The sequence below is a fragment of the Dermacentor silvarum genome, chromosome 8 (assembly GCF_013339745.2).
Source record: "Dermacentor silvarum isolate Dsil-2018 chromosome 8, BIME_Dsil_1.4, whole genome shotgun sequence".
NCBI lineage: Eukaryota > Metazoa > Arthropoda > Arachnida > Ixodida > Ixodidae > Dermacentor > Dermacentor silvarum.
Genome location: NC_051161.1, coordinates 154,620,914 through 154,644,100, shown reverse-complemented (window position 1 = coordinate 154,644,100; position 23,187 = coordinate 154,620,914). Strand labels below are relative to the sequence as shown.

General features: G+C 48.6%; 1 protein-coding gene across 3 annotated transcripts in view; it reads right to left on the bottom strand.

The window, feature by feature from the left end:
- Positions 1-23,187, bottom strand: part of LOC119461780 (complement factor B-like) — a 190,843-nt gene that overhangs the window by 136,544 nt on the left and 31,112 nt on the right. Inside the window, exons 2-4 of one of the 3 annotated variants that reach the window (XM_037723155.2) lie at positions 13,014-13,202; positions 12,525-12,713; positions 9,448-9,630 (exon numbers count right to left, since the gene is read on the bottom strand). In XM_037723155.2, the coding sequence (XP_037579083.1) occupies positions 9,448-9,630; positions 12,525-12,540 (199 nt within the window). In that variant the 5' untranslated portion in view covers positions 12,541-12,713; positions 13,014-13,202. The remainder of the gene's footprint in view (positions 1-9,447; positions 9,631-12,524; positions 12,714-13,013; positions 13,203-23,187) is intronic. The other 2 variants (XM_049672157.1, XM_049672156.1) reach the window with 2 other exon arrangements.

Here is a 23,187-nt window from a genome sequence, read left to right as displayed (position 1 = left end):
CTGAAGGAAGGTCAACATTCTAGTGATAAACATTCAGCGATGTCATCCATGAAGCGACCACCGTGTTCCAGATCTTGTCTGTGGTCACAGCTCAAATGAATCTTCTCTGCCAAGGCGCACGCGAAAGCTCCCACAAACCGTCGTCGAGGCTCAATGGCTATGGCGTTCTGCTGCTCAGCACGAGGTCGTGGGAAGAAATCCCGACTGCAGAGGCCGCATTTCGATAAGAGCGAAATCTAAAATGCCATTGGGTGGTTGGCCAGCCAAGCTGTGGTATCGACAAATCCGATAGACCAACGTAACATAGCCTTGAACAAGGTCCTGGCCAGCCTGAGCACGACGCCGTTGTGCATATTTTTTGCTGTTCCTTTCGTCGCTGATCGCATTCGCGCTGCACTTCAGGTGACCTAACTGTGTGTGGCTTGCTATCGACAGGAAGCGCTGGATTCGGCCTAGAATGAGCACGACCCGGCGCCGTTCATCGTGTTCACGCTGCCCTTCGGGAGTCATAACGCCTTTCCATAGAATTGTCACAACGCAAATGAAATCAACTGCTAGGCGGGTTCTTCTTTTACATTTCAAAGTGTAGTGACGTAGCTCCCTGCTTCGTATGCTACAGTTGTCTCTTTAGTTAGCTGCGCGACGATCTATATGGGAAGCGAGAGAAGTGACAGGAAAGAGCACTGACTTACAACAATTTTATTGCGCACATAATCAAGACCTAAATACCACGCTAAGGCTCAAGAGAAAATACAGATGGGTAGCACGTGTTCGGGACTCAGCTTTCAACATACAATAGGCAAATCATGTGACTAAATATTGGACTTCTTTATCGCATCGTGACTTGTTAATTTCAAGCGCTTCAATAATGTCTCTAGTTTGTTTGCTTTTGTGGCGACTGATAATTTGTGGGCTATTGAATAAGTGTTTGCAACGATAGCCTCGGCAATGTATGTCGAGATGACCAGAAACGGAGTTGAAAACATGATTATTCTGCTCCTTTAATCGTTCCCTGAGACAGCGTCCCGTTTGACCAATGCACTCGCGGCCGCAGGAAAGAGGATTGCTGTAAACAACACCTATTGCGCACGCGACAAAGCGGTTGTTATGGTTCGTTCTGTAGCAATTTTTTTCCTTTGGATTGCAGTTAACCTACCTGCCTGTCACTTCTCTCGCTTCCCATGTAGATCGTCGCGCAGCTTCCCGGCAGCTGCAGCTTATGCAACCGTAATCTTTACCGGGAAACGCTTGCGGCGAACGCTATGCGCGAAGGCGAACTATCTGGTTATTTTTTACTTACTTTCGCATGACCGGCGTCGCCGCGGATGCGCGGAGGCAAGCTTTATCTAGTGGTGCGGCGCGATACCCAGCGGCGCACACGGCGCGCGCATTCCGCTGTGACTAGTTGTTTTCTGTTGACGGCGACGAACAAATCCCGCGATCCTAGTCATACATAGCGTCGCTGTAAAACGCTCGTATACCTTGATTTCGGAGGAGGGTAATGAACTCCAAGTTAAACTTTTTCAGCAGTCCCCCTCTAAGGAACCACTGATAATGAGATTGTGCTTTTGACACCAAAAACCCCAGAAATTATATTGCCACGAGACAGTGAAGGGGCTGCTACTGTCGGTCGGACGAAGACGACGGCGACGAAGTAGCCAGAGGCGCGCGACAGCCTTGCGTTCGTCGCCTCTCCACTACCGAAAAACATGCTGGCCGGTCACCACGACGGGCGTCGACAGGCGAGGGCGCAGGCCCTGCACGAGACCTACGCCTCAAGCACAGAGGCAGCATATGTAGATGCGGCCCGTTACACCTCGCAGTCGAAAACGTACGCTCTCAGCGTTATGGCTATCCGCACTCCCTCGGACACGACCACTGCCTTACGCATCGCCGGCTCCGTCCGCGCCCTAAACCCCGCCGAAGCCGAAGAAGCGGCTATCGCGCTTGCGGCATCTGCCGGTTACACAACAATACTTAGCGATTCGGAAACCGCCATATTTCACTTTGCTCGCGGCACCGTCACCCCTGGCACCCTACGCCTTCTTCAACCCCTCGCTCGTCAGTCTGACAACGAGGACCCCCCACCCATCTCATTAGTTTGGGTCCCTGCACACGCGGGCAACCCGGGAAACGAGGCCGCCCACCGGCAAGCTCAAGGATTCGTCAACCGAGCGGCGGGCAGTGCCACGGATCCCGAGGAGGGCCCCGGCGAGCCTCTGACCTCGTATCACGAAATCACGCAACACTACCGCCTCGCTCGCCAAACAAAACCGCCACCGCACCCCAAACTCACGAAACCCCAGCAAATCGTTTGGCGCCGCCTTCAGACCCATTCGTTCCCTTGCCCGCAAATATACAGTCACATATACCCCGACCTCTTTAGCCAACACTGTTCGCAGTGCGACACGACCGCCACCCTTGCCCACATACTCTGGGACTGCAGCGAGGACCCACCCCCGCCTGATCTCCTGACCACTCCCTCGCCCGAAGCGTGGGATAACGTGCTCCGGAACTCTAGCCTCGACGTGCAACTCCGGGCTATTCAACGAGCCGAGGAGGTGGCGGCCAGGCACCGCCTGACCACCATCCTTCAGTGAATTTTTTTTTCACTTAAATAAAGTTGTTTCTCTCTCTCTCTCTGCTTATCCAAACCGTGTATATTGAAATACTCCCTAAATAAACGTTATCCCCTTAACATCTTTTGGTTGAAGTGCTGAGTAAACCTGTCAACGTGCCGGCTCCGTCAACCTAGCACGGAACTTCGAAGCGGTCGCCGTCTTGGTTGTTCCGCGATGACCAGTGAAGTGCCGACGGTGCAGCAGCCACCGGCTCCTGTGATTCTTTTGCACCCACAAGACCCGGGAACCTTTTCTGGCACAGATGGCTTGGATGTCGAAGACTGGATCGACATGTACGAACGCGTCAGCAACCGCAACAGGCGGGACCCCACGGTTATGTTAGCCGACGCGATATTCTATCTGAAAGGAACGGCACGCGTGTGGTACTGGACGCACGAAGAAGATCTTACAAGCTGGGACGCTTGCAAGGCGAAGCTGCGTGAGTTGTTCGACAGATCATTTGGCCGACAGCAGGCCACTAAAAAGGAGTTGGGATCTCGTATACAGACGACCACTGAATCGTACATTTTGTACATACAGGACGTACTGTGCCTTTGTCGAACAGTTGACGCAAAAATGGCCGAAGATGACAAGATATCGCATATTTTAAAAGGAATAGCCGACGAAGCGTTTGATCTACTGGTGTGTAAGGACTGTACGACGGTTGACGCCATCGTTATGGAATGCCAGCGCTTTGAACAAGCGAAGAGTCGCCGCATCAGCCGCCAGTTCCTTCGGCTACCTAACACCGCCGCCACATCATCATGCGAAGACCCACCGACGCCTGTACAGGCTACAGCGTCAGAAGATGTCACGCTCATTGTCCGCCGCGAACTCGAAGCTCTAGCTCCTACGGCCGTTCTTCCAGACGTTCAGTCAGCCAACCTGCCCAGCGTGTCACTCATACAAGCAGTCGTCCGCCAGGAGTTCGCGAACATGGGATTATCATCGGCCGTCTGTTCCATCCGTACATCCGAACGTACCTCTGAAAATGTCACCCAGAACCAGGTCTACCCTTCGCGCTACAGAAACCCGGCTGACTGGAGGACGGCAGACGACCGACCCATATGCTTCAACTGCTCTCGCGGTGGACACATTGCCCGTCACTGCCGCAGTAGCTGGTCGTCGCCTTCAAACTAGAGCACTGGATCTTGGCGCCGTCCTGGAGGCAACCTTCGACGGTTTTCCCCTCGCTCTGATCCACATGCCTCCGATGCTTCCAATGCTGCCGTTCCACACTCCAGGTTTAGCCACTCACCGTCCCCACAAGGCCGTCGATCTAGATCGCCATGACCATACCGGTCATCGTCCCCTGCATGGCCTGGCACCTACGCTCCGGAAAACTAAGCCGTGCAGCTCCCGGAGGTGACGCTGCATCAGTGACCCGATATACAAATCCTCTGTTGACTGTACCTACGCGCCGAAACCATCTGGACATTCAAGTGGATGACGTCACCGTTACGGCCCTCATAGACACCGGAGCGCAGATTTCAATAATGAGCGCTGCTCTCCGTACTCAGCTCCGCTGAGTGATTACGCCCGCAATTCAAAGCACGGTACGGGTCGCTGATGACAGCTCGTCTGCCGTTCTTGGTATGTGCACCGCCCGAGTGTGCATTGCTGGCCATCAGACCATTGGTTTGTTTGCCGTGTTTGCGCAGTGTCCCCACGATGTGATCCTCGGCCTAGACTTTCTCTCGACGCACTCAGCCCTTATCGATTGCTCCACAGGTGTCCTTCGACTGGAACTCCCTTTTGACGCCCACGTACTATCGGAAACTCCCAGCCGTATGTCGAGTTCCTCCACCTTCCACCGCAAGCCTCCACGTACGTCCCATTAAGTCCCTCTCCTCCTGTGTGCGATGGTGAATACGTTGTTTCACCGATTCTCGACGTGGTCATGATGCACTCTGTCGTTCTCCCGCACACTGTGGTTACCGTACGCGACAAGAAAACCTGCCTGCCGTTTTTAAACTTTGGTCTTTCTACCCACCTGCTACCTGCTGGTATCGCGCTTGCCACCGTGTCGTCGTTGCAGGAATGCGCGATTTCTGTGTTAGCCGTCGACGGCCCTCGAACTGTTTCCGGCTTTCTCACCGCCACCTCGTCGCTATGTGCCAATTTCGAGAAAATGATATCAGCTGACCTTCCGCATACGCAAGCAGAAGATCTTCGCCAGGTCTTGCTGTCGTATTCCGATATCTTTGATCTCGAAAATCGCCCTTTAGGCCAGACTACAGTTGTTCAGCACTCCATCCACACCGGTGATGCTCAACCGGTTCACCGGTGCCCTTATCGCTTTTCCGCTGCGGAACGCGCCATTATCCCAAAGGAAGTCGATAAAATGCTGGCCAAGAACATCATCGAACCGTCCTCTAGTCCTTGGGCCGCTCCTGTTGTTCTGGTCAAGAAAAAGGACACCTGGCGATTTTGTGTTGATTATCGACACCTCAACAAGATCTCTAAAAAGGACGTCTATCCCTTGCCCCGTATCGACGACGCACTCGACTGTCCTCACGGCGCCCAATATTTCTCATCTATTGACCTTCGCTCAGGTTATTGGCAAATTGCTGTTGACCCACTGGACCGCGAAAGAACCGCATTCGTAACTCCCGATGGCCTCTATCACTTTAAAGTGATGCCTTTCGGCCTTTGCAATGCGCCGGCCACATTCGAGCGCATGATGGATTCGCTTCTTCGTGGCTTGAAATGGTCAACCTGCTTGTGCTACCTTGACGATGTCGCTGTTTTTTCGCCAACATTTGACAGCCATCTTCAGCGCCTCTCCGCCATTCTCGAGGTATTCCGCAATGCCAGGTCTCCAACTCAACGCCTCAAAATGCCGTTTCGGAAGTCGTGAAATAACCGTACTTGGCCATCTCGTCAACGCGACAGGTGTCCAGCCCGAACCTGAAAAAGTTCGCGCCGTCAAGCATTTTCCTATACCTTGTTCGGCTACAGACGTACGCAGTTTTATAGGCTTGTGCTCCTATTTCCGACGCTTTATTCGTAATTTCGCCGACATCGCGCGTCCCCTTGCTGCGCTCCTCAAAAAAGGCGTTGCTTTTACATCGGGCTCACCCCAAGCTGCTGCCTTTTCGGCACTTATAGATGCCCTTACGACTTCCCCTATTTTAGCGCATTTTGATCCGACTGCACCGACGGAACTTCGCACAGATGCCAGCGGCCATGGAATCGGTGCCGTCCTCGCTCAGCGTCAGAGCGGCCACGACTGTGTTATTGCGCACGCTAGCAGCCTGCTGTCCGCACCGGAGAAGAATTACTCCATCATGGAGCGAGAGTATCTTGCTCTTGTCTGGGCTGTCGCCAAATTTCGTCCCTACCTGTTTGGCCGCACCTTTACTGTCGTAACTGATCATCGTAACTGTTGGCTTTATCATCGTAACTGTTTTTGTCGTAACTGTTGGCTTTCTTCGCTCAAAGACCCTACAGGCCGCCTCGGTCGTTGGGCTCTGCGCCTCCAAAAATACTCGTTTTCAGTGGTGCACAAGTCCGGTCAGCTTCATCAAGATGCCGACTGCCTCTAACGGCATCCCGTGGATTCCCCTGACGTCACCGAGCAAGACACCAACGCCTGCGTTTTGTCTATCTCGGACCTCGTTAATATACGGGACGAACAACGCCGCGACTAGGCTTTACGGTCTATCATCGACAGTCTCAACTCCGTCACACCCGACCCTTCACTCCACTTGTTCTTCCTTCAGGACGGCACCTTATACCGCCATAATATGCATCCTGGGGGCCCTGAACGCCTCCTTGTCGTGCCTGCCCATCTGCAGTGAGATGTCCTTCGCCAGCTACACGATGAGCCCACTGCTGGTCACCTTGGTGTCACCCGCACTTATGATCGCGTCAGGCGCCGTTTCTTCTGGCCTGGTCTCTATCGCTCCGTCCAACGATATGTCGCTAGCTGCGACAAATTCCAGCGCCGCAAGAGGCCAGCTATGTTACCTGCCGGTCTGCTTCATCCTATAGACATTCCCGCCGAACCGTTCTTTCGTGATGGGCTCTACCTTCTTGGCCTCTTTCCAACCTCGACATCAGGCAATAAGTGGGTCACCGTCGCGACCGACTACGCGACGCGATACGCCATTACCCGTGCCCTCCCAGCCAGCTGCGCTACGGATATCACCGACTTCCTCCTTCATGACATCGTCCTGCATCATGGACCATGGTGCTCCTCGACAGCTTCTGAGCGATCAAGGCCGATACTTTCTGTCTCGCGTCATCGAAGACATCCTTCGTTCCTGCTCTACCCACCACAAGCTCACAACTGCTTATCACCCGCAAACGAATGGACTCACAGAGCGCCTGAACCGAACTCTGAGCGATATGCTTTCAATGTACGTCTCCACCGATCACCGCGATTGGGACGCTACTTTGCCATACGTTACTTTCGCCGACAAATCGTCCCGACATGACACCACTGGCTACTCCCCGTTTTATCTCCTGTATGGACGCGAACCTTCTCTGCCTCTCGATACTTTACTTCCTATCCCCGTAACAATATTATTATTTACACAAAGCTCCAAGAGACAGTCTCTCGCGTCAGCATCGGCACACCTCGATGACCAGCTACTTTCTGAGCAAACGAACTTGGAGTGCCAGCCTATGCAGTCTTCACCCCGGAAGGCGAGGAAGGCGCTAATGAAGGCCCTCAAGTCAAGGGGCCTAGTGGAACGACTCTGACACTTCCGTATCCTATTATGCGTTTCTTATGACTCTCTGTATATCTGCATGTGCTTTTGCTTTTCATATTTTGGTCTCCCCTTACTGCTTCTCCAGTGCAGCATCGTAAACTAGACATTTATCTTCCAGTTATCCTCCGCGTCTTTCGCATCTTAGTAATCCCTCTCACGCTCGCTATCGTTCTCAATATCCAACAGAGGGCACTTCAGAATGTTTTCATGTTCTGTTAGTGTTCTACAACAGAACATGAAAACGCGTCACTGTTGTTGCAATGCGTACGCTTTAGACGATGGATCTCATCCATGTGAGTGCAACAGTGAAACTAAATAATGCCGTTGACGACTTGAGTAGCTGCAGAACTAGATGGCAAAAAGAAGGAAGCTGTTCATTTTATCGCCCTTAAGGCATCCTATAAGTAAACGGAGCTCTATGATGCAAAAAAAGTGTTGCAATCTATTCCTTTTTTTATGCCACATTTTATTTTATTACCATTTTCTTGCTTTATTAGAACATAGACATAGTGCATCGCAGGGAAGCATTCACTATTATTAATTTCCAAAGAATACCAGTACATGGTGGCTTGGGCAGCAACGAGCTAGCCGATGCTGCAGCAAGAACAGACCTTACTAAAGCCACCCAAGTGTGCATTCCGTCTTCATAAACTCACGCGAGACTGCACGTTATCTTACTAGGCTCAACCAGAAATTTGTTACAGGCACTTAGGTGCAGCAAGCATGCACTATCACATCTGCCTTGATGTCGCCTTTGGTCGATGCATAAGCATATCTCATCGGCCATGTAAACAGTCCGAACTGTGCATACTGGCACATGCCTGACACGCTCTGGCATATAATTTGCCACAGCCCTACCTGCTTGCAAGTGTGGCAGACGCTTTTGCTTGTGCTGTCAAGCATATTAAGGCAAATGTTATCAGAACTAGCTTTTCTGGGCCCTTGGAGTCGCCCCACGACAGCTCAGAGAGCAGCTGGTGTTGCTATATCCTTTTGGGAGAACACCAGACTAGACTTAAATGAGGCGCTCTACAGAGTCTATAACTAGCCTTATCTCTCCTTCTTATCTATTCTTCCCCTTTGCCCCTACCCAAGTGTAGGGTAGACAACAAGGCTCGTCCTTGGTTAGCCTCCCTACCTTTCCCACTTCGTTTCTCTCTTCCTCTCCAAACTATAGACTTAAGGGTTTAGAGGTACAAATATGTTATGAAATTTTTGTATGTACGCATCCCTTCTTTCTTTCCTCATTATCCTCATTTCTCAATCTATCCTCTTTACAATTTCTCCTATGTAGAATATCAGGCGAGAACATCCTAGCTCAGGCCAACCTCTCTAAACTCTATCGCACTCCCACTAAAAAAATAAATCGTACGTTTTAGCTACTCGTAGAAGGTATTCAGGATACACATCAGGGTAACACAAAACAGGTTTTCTAATTTTACTTGCGCATTTAGTCACAAGGATGCATTAAATTTGAATGTGGACTAGATCCATCACCTAGTGTGCGACAACAACAACTTGTCCTACCACAGAGCAGATCAAGCGAAAGCTTTATTTTATTAGGCCTCAGTGGTGTCATGCATAATTCTACCACAGTTTGCGGAACTCCCTACTCTACGTGCACCACAGAAATTTAGGAAATGTTCACAGATACCATGAACGATTATTGTCAATTCAAGGGGCTAGCTGAAGACTTCCATATAGCTATTCACTGTAATGATGGAATTATGTACTAGAAGGCGCTTACTTGTTGCACTGAAGTTATTTAGGTAAGGTTTCACTGTGTCATTCCTTTGAGAATAAAGGCATCATCTAACATAACCATAGCAGTAGGATCAACTAAGCGCAGCACCACACAGGACCTAAATTTAAAGAATGCAAAAACCTCTCACATGATTGCATTTGTGGCGAACGCATCCCGCAACTCTGTTGCGCGAGAACATGCGCGTTTTGAATCGGTGTCTTTGTATCATTGTTAAAAGCCCAGTCACTGCCAAGCAACTCCAGCCTGCAGCCATCGGCATTGAGCACCACAAAAACGACCGAAAAAGTCAAAGAAGGCCCATTATTAAAGCTAGCCCTATAGCTGCCTTTTGCAAGCTCACCATTTGGCACGCAGCGAGCAGGTTCGCCATCCCACTGCCCGTCTAGACCGCACGTTCGTTGATCGGCACCCAGCAGTTTATAACCTTGGAAGCAGCCAAGAGTCACCGTCGCGCCCACTGCCGTAGAGTAATTGCCCGCCATCCAGCCATGTTGGGGGCCACGCAGTGGGCCGCACCGAATCTCTGCATAACGAGGAAATGTGCAAGAAAAAGTAAATCCTGGTCACTTCACGCCACGATTCATTGTTTTAAAATAACAACCACCGGCTCGTGCTTGCCAAGATGAAGGGTATAGGTTTTCTATTCAATACAAGAGTATTGCTAAGGTAGTGCAGCGCCTGCTTGCCACACAGTAACACCTATGCAGTGCCTCAAATGCCAGAACATTAAGCAGTTTCTATTCTTATAGTCTGCAGATCACACAAACTGTACACTTGAAGCGATTGTACACATAGTAGGCTCAGCAGCTTACATGTACAAACTGAGAACTTATTCGCTTCTTCACTTTTTTACTACTGACTTCTGGCGGGACCCATGGTGGCGTGGCGCGCGACAAGCTCACATCAGTGAATGCTCTAGAAACTTGAACACTCAAGGTGATCTGCCCCATGAACACCACAATTTATTCGTGTAGCAAGTGAATGTTTTGTTGGCGCACGGAAATCTATTAGTAATTGACAATGGAATAAAAAAATCGCTAGTCTGCGTGTATTTTGTGCTTCTGCCACTAAATGACGTCTGTATGCGCAACAAATATACAATTCAGCTTTTACTGCTACCTAAAGAAGTATACAAACGAGTATACAAAACAGCTGTTAACTGCATTAAAACTCTTACAAGTGAAATATAACCTCGTGCAGCACCAGCTGATTGCAAGTCCACAGGAAGAAAATAATTTTTTTGTCAAGTGAAAGTCATACCAGTGACGCCTTAACATTTTTTTAATATCTCTTGAGGAGGATCAAGGTGTCAAAAAAGAAAACAACCATGTCGTGACAAACCATATGAAGACCGAGCGCTGATTTCACCATCTCTATTGTCGTTTGTCTAGACCACCGTACTGCGCCATAAAACGCCTATTGAAACCTTGCTCGTCACTTCGATCTAGCATGCGCAACAACTGCGTGGCATGGCTTTGTCAACCATGTTTGACCTTTTTGGCCGGCTAAAGATTTAACTCACATGTACACTGTTCCATTGTGTGCACGATTGATTTACTTCGATAGAAAAACCACTTCCTTTTGTATGTACTAATTTAACATATCTAGGGGCGCCTTTTACATTTTCCCCATGTGCGCCTGGGTACATTGTTGCCTGGGTACATTGGTACATTGTTGAGCCCGTATTTAGACGTCCAGTGTTGCATTGGGGGCTTACTGGTATGCATCCTGGAATTCTGCTGTAATTTTGTAAGACACCGACACGGCGCTAACAGGACCCTGTCTGTGTCATTCTTGTGCATTATTTGGTCCTCGTTTGTATACATTATAACAGTATTCCACCACTTAGCATTTCCACATGCGTACGTAGACCAAATTTCGATGGAGGCGAAATGCCAAAACGCCTGTGTCCCATGCAATGGGGGCACGTAAAAGATCCCCTGGTGGGCAAAATTAATTGAGAGTCCCCCAGTATGGCGTGCCTCATAATCTAATCGTGGTTTGGCACTTAAAACCCCAGAATTCATTCATTCGCATCCAATTCTTAAACTGAGACCCCCGTATTGCAACTTCTCAAAAAAGTTTTGAATTATAATTTCTTAGGTGAAGCACAGGTGAAGCTGCATCATCCAGCTGTGACATAATTAGTAGTCTACCAGTGTATTCATAGCAACAACGACGAAGTAAAAACTGCACTGAGGCTGCCCCTTTAAACAGCTGCGGTAGACGGAATGCTGTGCTACGGGTGTTACTCCTCTTCCTCACAGTTGAGCCTAAATTATATTGCGCTACTATCTAATCTGGAACCGTAAGAGCTTGTTTATCCAAGCCCTGGTGGAGAGAAAATACTGCAACGCAGGTTATTCGAGTTACGTTTACGCTGTTTGTGCAATATATTTGTTGTTCAGAATGACGGATTCGGTCCGCATTCTTCGGACTGACTGACGTTACCTCACAACGTTTGAGTTAACTACAGTATACGAAGCATTAGAAAGCAGAAGGGATGACCCGAGCGCTGCCACGATCGGTTCTTCCCGAGCACTCCAATGTATAATTTAAACATTCAAACATGGAAAACTTCTTGCGCGGCCGAATGTGCTGGTAGGCAGCTATTGGCTTACAGCTGATCTACCCTCGTACGAAGGCATGCCTACAGCAGAGCCGAGTTCTAAGTTGGCATTTCAGCCCATCGCCTACTTTCCCAGCTACGAAACTAGCCTGTTCGCTTAATGAATTAACACAGCAAGCTGGGCGAGTTGGCAACTGAGCATGTTCTTAAAGTAAGGCAGCGCTCGCTCGTCTACTTCCTTTGTCCTTAACGAAATTTGGCAGCATAATTATTTTACCAATCCCTATGCAACATCTAGAACGCATAGGGCTGCGAGACCCAAGCTTGCATGGTACGTTTTATTTACCTAATATATTTACAAACCTGCCTCACAACTCATATGATTGCATGGACGCCTTGGTGTCGACGGTGAAATTCCAACCATTGAACACGAAAAGGAGTCTATAGCGATAGAAGGCTTATTCGCTTTAAAACTGATTGCAGAAATTGATACGCGTGTATCGTCAGTTTTAATCGAATTTGCCCACAGTCTTTCATAAATTTCGCGGGCAGCACACTTAGAAAAATGAGCATGACAAAAAAAAAAAAAAACAATACACAGGAGCGGCAAAAGCTGTCTTGACGCACAAAGCAATGCAAGTAAAGAACTTTTCTGAAGCATAGTATCAAAAATAAACGTCAGGTGTGCCACAGACCCTTCAGTTAAGCGTTAAGCACGCCTTCTGGAAGGCGTAATAAGCTTTTCAAAGCATTTAGCACCAACAATTACTGATGGAGTCCATTTCACATAAGGGGGAACAACCTGTCTGCATTTGATAACTATACTTTAAATTGAAATATTCGCTTACCTTCGCATCTGGGCATCCGGCCGAACCAGCCACCATTTTTGCACACAGTACTGAAGACGCCTTCCAGCACATAACCTTGCTTGCAGTGGAAGTTTATTGAAGTTCCCTCGGGGAAAGATGTATCGTTTGTATGCTTAAATTTGTCTACTACGAGGTGTGGCCCGGGCTCAAACCTTGTGCAGTTGTACTCTGTGAAAAGGTGGTGAAAAAATTCTTTTTATACACTATGCCGAAATAAAAACTAGGCAGGGGGTATTTTGTATGACTCAAGCAAAATTAAGACATGTGCAAAGAATACTGATTGCAGAGTGATATTTATTTATCACAGCTTGTAGCAGTAGATTTCCGTGGTACAAATTGAAGTGTTGCCTCCAATACAACAAAGCGCATTTTTGCACGCCTGTCAGTCTGTGTTGAACAAAGCAGTAAGAATACAGTTGGACACAGGTGACATAACGTTCGAAGTGTTATAAGAAGACGAGCACTCACCAACGCAGACAGGCACGTCATCATCCCAGTAGCCGTCATCTTCACAGTACAGCTGGTCTGTACCGTCCACTCGGAATCCAGGATAGCAAGAAACGAAGGCGCTGTCACCGGGCGCGTAGAAATCGCCACCAGATCGTTCACCGTGCACTTTACCGTTGATGACATCAAAATCGTCACAGGCTCCTTCAGCTGCATGCCAAAAAACGTAAAATAACTCTGCAAAAGACTGGTTTTCACAGAACTGGTTTGTGAGAATACCTGATTTTCAAAGATGTCAGTGTGGCATAATTAAAATATCTGCACTTAGGCGATTGCTGTTATGTTTATAATTAGCATACCAATTAGTGTAAAATGTTTATACTGCTTTAGATACATATGTATGTTTCTTAGCTTCATTTTGGGCCACGCAGGCCGTTCAGCAGGAGCATATAGAATTGTTAGACAAGAAACAATGTGCTCGTAACACAACATAATTTTATGCCGTGTTAATACCCGGAAGTATATGCGGAACAAAAAATAGCAGAAGCTTAATACAACCGTTGGCGCTAAACCTGTTCTCAGGTGTTGTATATGCACTAGAAATTGTTTTCCCATCTCAATTTCTTTCAGATGTATGGGGTTGTGTTTGTAAAAAAATCTGGTTAAATAATTGTAATATCTGTGCCTCTCAGAAGACCTGTAAAACTGCCCCTGATGTAACTTGGTGCATTCTGACCACCTTGCAAGATTCACAATACCCCTATACCTAAACTCTGGCAAAGAATTTAAAAATTGTGACCTACGTTGTGTTTTAGAGCACTGCACGGGCTCGGGCTTACCCGAAAGCCCGGGCCCGGCCCGGCCCACGGGCCGGGCCGGGCCGGGTAAAGGATTTTTTCACGGGCTCGGGCCGGGCTCGGGCACGGCGTGTGCTTTTTGACCCGGGCCCGGGCCAGGCTCGGGTTTTTGGACGCGGGCCCGGGCCGGGCTCGGGCTTTCTGCGAGTTATTCTCGGGCTTCTCAACTCTGAAAAACATGTATTTTTCGGTCTCGGGCCGGGTTCGGGCTGGTTTCGAGTCGGGCTCGGGCCGGGCTCGGGCTTAAGGTAAAGGGGTGGCGGGCCGGGCCGGGCGAGTAACGTAGATTATTTCCGGGCCCGGGCCGGGCCCGGGTCTCGCCATAAAAGTTTTGATCGGGCTCGGGCGGGCCGCCCAATGTAAAAACGGGCCCGGGCCGGGCCCGGGCCGCAAAAATCGGCCCGTGCAGTGCTCTAGTGTGTTTTAATGCAATCGCCATTCATTGCCTACTTCAGGCATTTGACCGTATTTATCTATCTATATATTGCTGCGTGTCTAGTGTGGAAATGACGACGACGTAACAAGACATATCGGCACTTGTGAAAAACATAGAGAGCAAGAAAAAGAAGAAGCAGTGACTAGTGAGCGGTATTAAAAATGTCCGTTCTTGTTACTGCCTCTGCCGAAAAGTGCGTTTCGTTTGTCCCTCGAGTTTCCGACGTCCCCACACTGGTGGAAGTGCTGGGTACCTGATGCTCGGGACGTCTGCTCGGACCCGTACACACCGTTCCGAGAATCAACCTTTCGTCATTACTCCAGTGCACCCATTCAGTCGTCGCTTGTTAGGCCTGAGCCCCGAATACACCAGCGTTCCAGATCTGACCAGCATGGAAACTCCTACATCGGCGAATCTTGCTCCTTCACAGATGACGACAAGTCTTTCGCAGGTGACTCTTCAGCATCCTCGCGTTCCGGGTATTTTTCGTGGCGATGCATTTGAAAACGTTGAGGACTGGCTTTATGAGTATGAGAGGGTTGCTAAAGTCGGCGAATGCAGCACAGAACAAGAACTTAGGCACGCTTATTTCGCACTGGAAGACAGTGCGCGCACGTGGTTCCAGAACCGGGAAGCGTGCTTACAAACGTGGAATGACTTTCGACGCCAACTCTTGGATACGTTCTCCAGTTGCAACCGGCGGGATTACGCGCAACAGCCAATCGAAGCGCGTTTTCAGAAACCCAACGAAAGCATCGCTATGTATGCTGAGGATATGACCCGTCTATTTCGCCGAGCTAACCCCGATATGCCCGAGACTAAGAAAGTGCGCTATCTCATGCGCGGAATTGAGAAACAATTGTTTGCAGGCCTGGTACGAAACAGACCAACCACGGTAGACGAATTCGTCAAGGAGGCCACTATAATCGAGCGAGCACTTCAGCAACGATGCTGCCACATTGACCACACCGATGAGCGCCGCCACTGAGAATGCCACCACTAGCGAAAGCTCTCTGCGAGAGCTGATTAACAGAATACTGCGTGAGGAACTACAAACCTTGGTTGCTCCTACCGAGCCAGCAGTTGCTCCTAGAGCACTGCACGGGCCGTTTTTTTACATTGGGCGGCCCGCCCGAGCCCGATCAAAACTTTTATGGCGAGACCCGGGCCCGGCCCGGGCCCGGAAATAATCTACGTTACTCGCCCGGCCCGGCCCGCCACCCCTTTACCTTAAGCCCGAGCCCGGCCCGAGCCCGACTTGAAACCGGCCCGAACCCGGCCCGAGACCGAAAAATACATGTTTTTCAGAGTTGAGAAGCCCGAGAATAACTCGCAGAAAGCCCGAGCCCGGCCCGGGCCCGCGTCAAAAAACCCGAGCCTGGCCCGGGCCCGGGTCAAAAAGCACACGCCGTGCCCGAGCCCGGCCCGAGCCCGTGAAAAAACTCCTTTACCCGGCCCGGCCCGGCCCACGGGCCGGGCCGGGCCCGGGCTTTCGGGTAAGCCCGAGCCCGTGCAGTGCTCTAGTTGCTCCTTTTGGCGAAGTCGTCCGCCAGGAGCTGTGGCAAGCCTTTTCAACGCCCGCGCCGTGCCCCGAATCACGCCCGTTGAGCTATGCCGATGTCGTTCGTCGTCCTCCCCTCTCCACCACCGACCACGCCGTTCCATCTGCGACCTGTTACCACTCCATCGTGGCAGCGGGAGCCTGGGAGACGACCACCAGCTCGCCGAACTGACTTGTGGTGCACTGCCGACCGTCAGCCACTCTGATTTTACTGTGGGGAACCGGGCCACATTGCCCGTTACTGCCCTCATCAAGACGTCGTGTTTGGAGGCTTTCCACGTTCATCTTCCCCGCGCTTTGAATACCGCCGTGCCCCGGACGAGGATTACTCGCCGACCATCCAAGCCACTTCGCCACGTCGTCGCTGGCAGTCTCCGTCCCCTCAACGTTCCGCTTCCTCCAACCGTGCCAGTTTCGCTGACGTCATAAGAGGCCGTTGTCCCAGTCCTCACCGGGGAAATTATTGGCCGCGACCTCCTGGGGGAAGGTTGCCAACTGTCGAGACAGCGGAAAGACACCCTAATCGCCGCAAGAAGACGGCATGACGACAACGAGTAATGCCGACGAATGTGTTTGCGCCGACCTCAGCTTTTTTGCTGACGGACATCCCGTAACAGCCCTTGTGGACACCAGTGTTGATTTCTCGATTATGCGTCAAGAGCTAGTTGACCGCCTTAAACAGGTGCAAACACCATAGCCATACATAAGTGCCGGAGGTCAGCTAATGACGCCAATGGGTAAATGTACCGCCAGAATCCGCATCGGTGATACCAGCTTTGTTGCCACATTCGTTATTCTCCCCGAGTGCTGCAAAGAACTCATCTTGGGGATGGATTTTCTGTGGGAGTATGGAGCTATTATAAACATCCCGGAGCCTTTGGTCACATTTTCAGCGAACCCAGATGTAGACTGCAACTATGATAGACAGCACGGGCGTTTACGACTAGCCGAGGACGTGACGATTGGGGGCATGGAAGAGCAGCAAGAATGCAGACCCCTGACACGCCTTTTCGCTTTTTGGTGCAGATACTGATTGTCATTGCCACGTGGAATGAATCATCCGGTGCTGCCTCTGTACAGCTGTTCCAGCCTGCGCCGACGGAAACCGACAGTACAAGTTGCCAGGCGTCACTACTGGATGGCCAACATCAGTACCACGCATCGCAGCGTTTCCTGGAACGCCATCTTGAACTAACTTGGACAATACCATCGGCATCGACAGATGCATCCCCAGCGCGCTTTATAAGCAGTTGACTATCCTCGCGCTCGTCCAGTGGGCATGGAAGAGCAGCAACAATGCAGACCCCTGACACGCCTTTTCGCTTTTTGGTGCAGGTGGGTTCATCTACTCAACTCTTCTGTAAAAAGAATAATAATGCTTTTTTGCTGTCACTTCCATGCCCACAAGTGTTATTTTGCCTTGCTTGCGAATGTATTCATGTATCTAAAATGTTGCTACTATCAGGTGATGTAGAGCTGAATCCCGGCCCTGATTCCGCTAATGACGACACCGGGAAACAATATAAAGAGCTGTTATCACTTCTAAAAGGACTACATACCAAGGTTGATACAAAGCATGAGGAAATCATGACTTCTCTTAACGAGGTCAAGGATGCCCAAACTGCGCTCGAGCAACGGATTGCTGAAATTGACAATAGGCTATCCATAGTTGAAAGCAGTTGAAAATACACGAAAGCCTCGCCCCTCAAGTTACTAATCTGAACCACCGTCTCGACGACATCGAAGACCGATCGCGCAGAGAAAACTTAATCTTTCACGGTATCCCTGACAGTCCTTCAGAAACATGGGCGCAATCTGAGCAGAAAATATGCGCAGCCCTTAACATCGCCCTACACCTAAATTTGAGCAGTAGCGACGACCGCATATCTCGCGCGCATCGATTGGGAAAGTTTGTTCCTGGAAAATGTCGGCCAGTTACTGTTAAGTTTCAATCTTTCAAATTCAGAGATGGCATATTTTCATCGCGCAGCAAGCTAAAATCTTCTAGAATATTCATCAATGAAGACTTTCGCCGGACAACCAGAAACATGCGCAAAAAGCTTTTCGATTACGGTAAAGCCAGTGGTCAGCAGTTCTCCGTGCGATATAACAAACTGTACATAAATAAGAAGTGCTATGTTTACTCCCCATCTACTGACCATGTCTGTGAACTTCGCCAGAGCCATGACCCTAGTACAGACAAGGGCGCGTCAAGCTCCTCGTTTGCCGTGACACGTTGGTATCCTAACTAACAATGCGCAGCAAGATACACCTAACGCTGGCTTGTCTTTTTTACTTACTAACATGCTAAGCAAACGTGACGCTTCTGTTGTTGACACATGCTTGGCGGATGTCGTTGTACTTACGAAAACCTGGCTCTCCGCCGAAATCGGGGATGACGAATTGTTTAACTGTGACAAAAGATACGCCATTTATCGTTATAATCGAAATGCCAGATCTGGTGGCGGGGCACTCTGGCAGACAATCTTGTTTCCAGCTTGGTTGTACTCAATACCCCATTGGAGCTCGTTTGTGTTAGTATCCGAGTGAATCATCAAAATATGCTACTCTGTGCATGTTACCGCCCCCCAAGTGCAAGTTCAGGCTTTTGTGAACAATTGCACGACGTACTAAACAACCTAGCACTACGTTTTCCCCGCGCTTCCTTATTACTCTTAGGTGATTTCAATTTCCATAAAATTAATTGGTCCATCTCTCGTCCCGTTGTTACAGAATCGTCACCCGAAAGCGCAGCCTTCATAACTCTATGCCTAGATTTTAACCTCAAGCAACTCGTTTCCCAACCAACTAGAATTGGTCCCACATCAGCTAACACACTGGATCTATTGCTTACGACTGTCCCAGATATTATAGAGTCACTCAGTCTGTTCCCCGGGTTGAGCGACCACTCTTTCATTCATTTTTTGATAAGAGCTAATGTCACACACAGAATAAGTGCCCCTAAAACAATACGCGATTACACGAAAGCAGATTATACTTCAATTAATAGAGAACTTGAATTATTTTTAGAGGATTGTATGCCTGGTTTCTTCGATCGTACTGTTCAACATAACTCGAAGTTTTTTCAAAAACAAATTGGTATCACTGATTAATAAATATGTGCCAACACGTATAATTTCTGAAAGGAACCGCTCGCTTTGGTTTAACACAACATTAAAAAGGCTGCTAAACAAGAAAAAAAGACAATTTCGCCTAGCAAAACGTGCCAACAACCCCGCACGTTGGCGCATCTATAGTGATAGCCTTAAAACTTATCGGGCCGCTATCAGAGAGGTCAGACACGTTTTCTTTAATGATACACTCCCGTCCCTCTTGACCACCAACCCATCAACATTTTGGAATAGCGTTAAGCCCAGAAAAGAGAACGCGATATCTCTTACAAATTTCGATGATGAAGCTATACGCAGAGAAGACTGTTGCAATGTATTAAATGAAGTGTTTGCTAAATCATTTTCAGAGTGTTCTACTGTTGTACCACCACCCCTTCACGCTTGCGATTTTTTCCCCATGGATTATGTTATAATTGATTTTTCAGGCGTTGCCAAGTTAATTCGCGGATTGAAATTGTCATCTAGTTGTGGTATTGATAACATTAACTCAAAGATTCTCAAAAATACTGAAGTGTATTCCGCTATCTTTCTGTCGCACCTTTTCACACAATCTCTACAGTGCTGTGAAATTCCAGACGATTGGAAAGTGGGAAAGGTGGTTCCTGTTTTTAAATCCGGTAACCCTCAGTCACCTCACAATTACAGACCTATTTCTTTAACGAGCATTCCCTGTAAGCTTCTGGAACATGTCATCTATTCTCATCTTGTGTCATTTTTAGAATATAACTCTTTTTTCAGCGAATCTAAGCACGGCTTTCGTAAGTACTATTCCTGTGACACTTAGCTTTTATCGTTTACCAATTACATAGCATCCGTTTTAGACAAAGGGTCAGTTATTGACTGCGTTTTTCTTGACTTTGCCAAAGCGTTTGACAAGGTAAACCACGAATTACTTCTTTACAAAATGAGCATTCTAAATATTGACCCCGACATCTTAAAATGGATTGAGTGCTTTTTGACTAATCGCTTACAGTACGTAACCACTAACCACTGTGACTCAATTTCTTGCGAAGTAACATCTGGCATTCCACAAGGGTCCGTTTTGGGCCCGCTGCTTTTCCTAATATATATAAACGACCTTTCTGGCACAGTTACTTCTAATATAAGGTTATTTGCTGACGACTGTGTTGTTTACCGTGAAATAACTAACGAATCTGACCACTCTGCCCTCCAGTCTGACCTAGATAATATTTCTAACTGGTGTAGCCAATGGTTTATGATTCTCACCACTAATAAATGCAAGAGCATGACATTCTCCCACCGTTCTAACCCATCTGAATTCATAGCTTATGAAATCGAAGGCACATTATTAGAGCACTTAACCTCCTATAAGTATCTTGGTGTGCACATAACGGATGACCTCTCATGGCATACTCACGTTAATTACATCATGAACAATGCTAACCGTGCACTAGGATACCTACGCCACAATTTTGCTGAAGCACCACGCCATTTAAAATTACTACTATATCAAACGCTAATTAGACCTAAACTCGAGTATGCGTCTGCTATCTGGGATCCAGGCTTACGTAACCTTGTAGATGCAATAGAGTCTGTTCAGAATCGCGCAGCTCGCTTTATCGTATCAAACTACTCCCGTACTTCCAGTGTTTCGCTGATGAAATCTAATCTTGGCCTTCCGAACCTGCTCTTAAGGAGAAAAATTTCACGTCTTTGTCTCTTTCATAAAATTGTTTTCTTGAACCAGTCCCTGAAACGCGAACTTTTATCAAAGCCATCGTATTTGTCAGCGCGTATCAATCACCAGCATAATGTCGCCATTCCTTTTTGCCATACTAACCTGTTTCATGATTTATACTTTTTGCCATACTAACCTGTTTCATTTATACCAAAGACTAGCTCTGACTGGAACCACCTTTCCAGTGCCATCGCCAGCATTGAAGATGTACAGTCATTCAAGGCCGCAGTTGTTGACCACTTCACAGAATAACCTGCGCAGCTATTTGTTCTTTAAATAAGTTTTGTATTTTACATGTATAATAACGTTGCTAACGCAATTGTCGTTCAAGGCCTTTGGTATTGACCTGTTAAACTGCTCTTTTAATCATTGTTCTTTTTCTTGTTTTGTTTGGTTTTTTCATACACAGCTTTGTTGTTGTTCTCATTATTGCGCTTGTCTAATAAGAATGTACCCACCCCCTCTGTAATGCCACTTAGGCCCTGAGGGTATTGTAATAATAAATAAATAAATAAATAAATAAATAAATAAATAAATAAATAAATAAATAAATAAATGCCGCCGCGAACCTGCTGCCTTGTGTCTTTTTCTACCAAGAGGCCTTACCTCGGTGATGTGATAGCAGAACAAATCAGCGTATTATTGCTCACACAAGGCGTTTCGATTGCACGGGGCATTCTCGCTTTAAATCGTGCCCATGCAGCAGTGCTCCTTACGAACTTTAGCAACGAACGCCGCCACGTCCCGAAAGGCACAGCAGTTGCATTCTGTGATGACATAGTACAAGCAAAGGACTACTTCGCTGTGCGCGACCAAGGAATCAGTGACAAGACCATTCCAGCCCCTACAACATTGTCCGTCAACGTTTGCTCGACCCTGTTGCCTGCTGAGAAGCAGCGCCTAGTGGAACTAATACAGAGGTTTGAGGATTGCTTCTCGTATACGTCCAAGGTCCAGCAAACACCACTGACCAAGCATCGGATAATTACGGACGATGCCACGAAACCAATTCGACAGAACCCCTACCGTGTGGCCCCGAAGCAAGGCGAAGAAATACAAAAGCACGTGGAGAAAATGCTCGAAGATGATGTGATACAGCCTTTGAAGAGTCTTTGGGCGTCCCCTGTGTTGTTGGTCAAAAAAAAAGACAGCAGCTTAAGCTTCTGTATTAACTACCGCAAGTAAAATCAAGTAACAAAGAGGCTTCTATCCGTTACCACGCATCGACGATTCACTCGACAGGTTGCGCCGCAGATGTTATTTTTCCTCCATGGACCTACGCAGCGGGTAATGGCAAATAGAAGTCGATGACCGAGATCGGGAGAAAACTGCCTTCGTGACACCCGACGGTCTCTCCGAATTTAATGTGCTACCTTTCGGTTTGTCTGTAGCGCCAGCCACATATCAGCGTCTAATGCACACCGTACTTTCAGGGCTAAAGTGGCAAACGTGCTTCGTATACCTCAACAATGTGATCGTTCTTTTCGGCCACATTTGAAGAGCATGTAAGCCGGCTACAGGCTGTTCTCCAAGCCGTACGCTCGGCTGGCCTCATGTTAAAGCCTGAAAAATGTCATTTTGGCTTGAACGAACTCCAATTCCGGGGCCACGTCGTCAGTAGCGAAGGTGTCCGGCCCGACCCAGACAAAATATACGCTGTTACAAAGTTCCCCACACCAACTAACAGGAAGGCAGTGAGACGCTTCTTGGGCCTGTTCGCCTATTATCGCCGGTTTATTGCGGACTTTTCACGTATTTCCTCACCGTTGACGCGACTAACACGAGAGGATGTTCCTTTTCATTCGGGCGAACGCGAGCAAATGGCATTTAACAAATTACGCCAGAGTCTGGAAATGCCCCCAGTTCTGGCACACTTTCACCAGGACGCCCCGACAGCACTTTATACCGACGCCAGCAATGTAGGTCTGGGTGCCGTGCTGGTGCAATGCCAAGACGAGGAAGTGATAGCCTACGCCACCAGAACTCTTTCGCGCTCAGAAGACAACTATTCCACTACGGAGAAAGAGTGCCTCTCCGTTGTGTCGGCTGTTATTAAATTTCGCCCTTCTTTGTACGGTCCGCTCATTCTCACCGTCGTCAGTGACCACCATTCTCGGTGTTGGCTGACTAATTTAAAAGACCCTTGCGGTCGATTGGTACGCTGGAGCCTCAGGCTTCGGGAGTTCGACATGACCGTCGATACAGGTCAGAGAAAAGCATACCGAAAACCGACTGCCTCTCTCGGTAACCCATATAGCCTTCTGTCACCGAGGATCAGGACGCAGACGCTGCATTCTTGGGAGTCTTCGATACATTTACCATTTTCCAGCAGCAGCGCGCCGACCAAGAACTGCTTCCGCTTATTGATTTCTTGAAAGGCCGAGGCAAATACAGGCCTCGACTGTTGGAGCGCAGTCTGGCCTCATTTTTTGAAGGACAATGTTCTCTATAAGAAACTTTTCTCCGACTGGCAGCATTCTACTTACTGGTCGTGTCTGTTCGCTTGGCAAT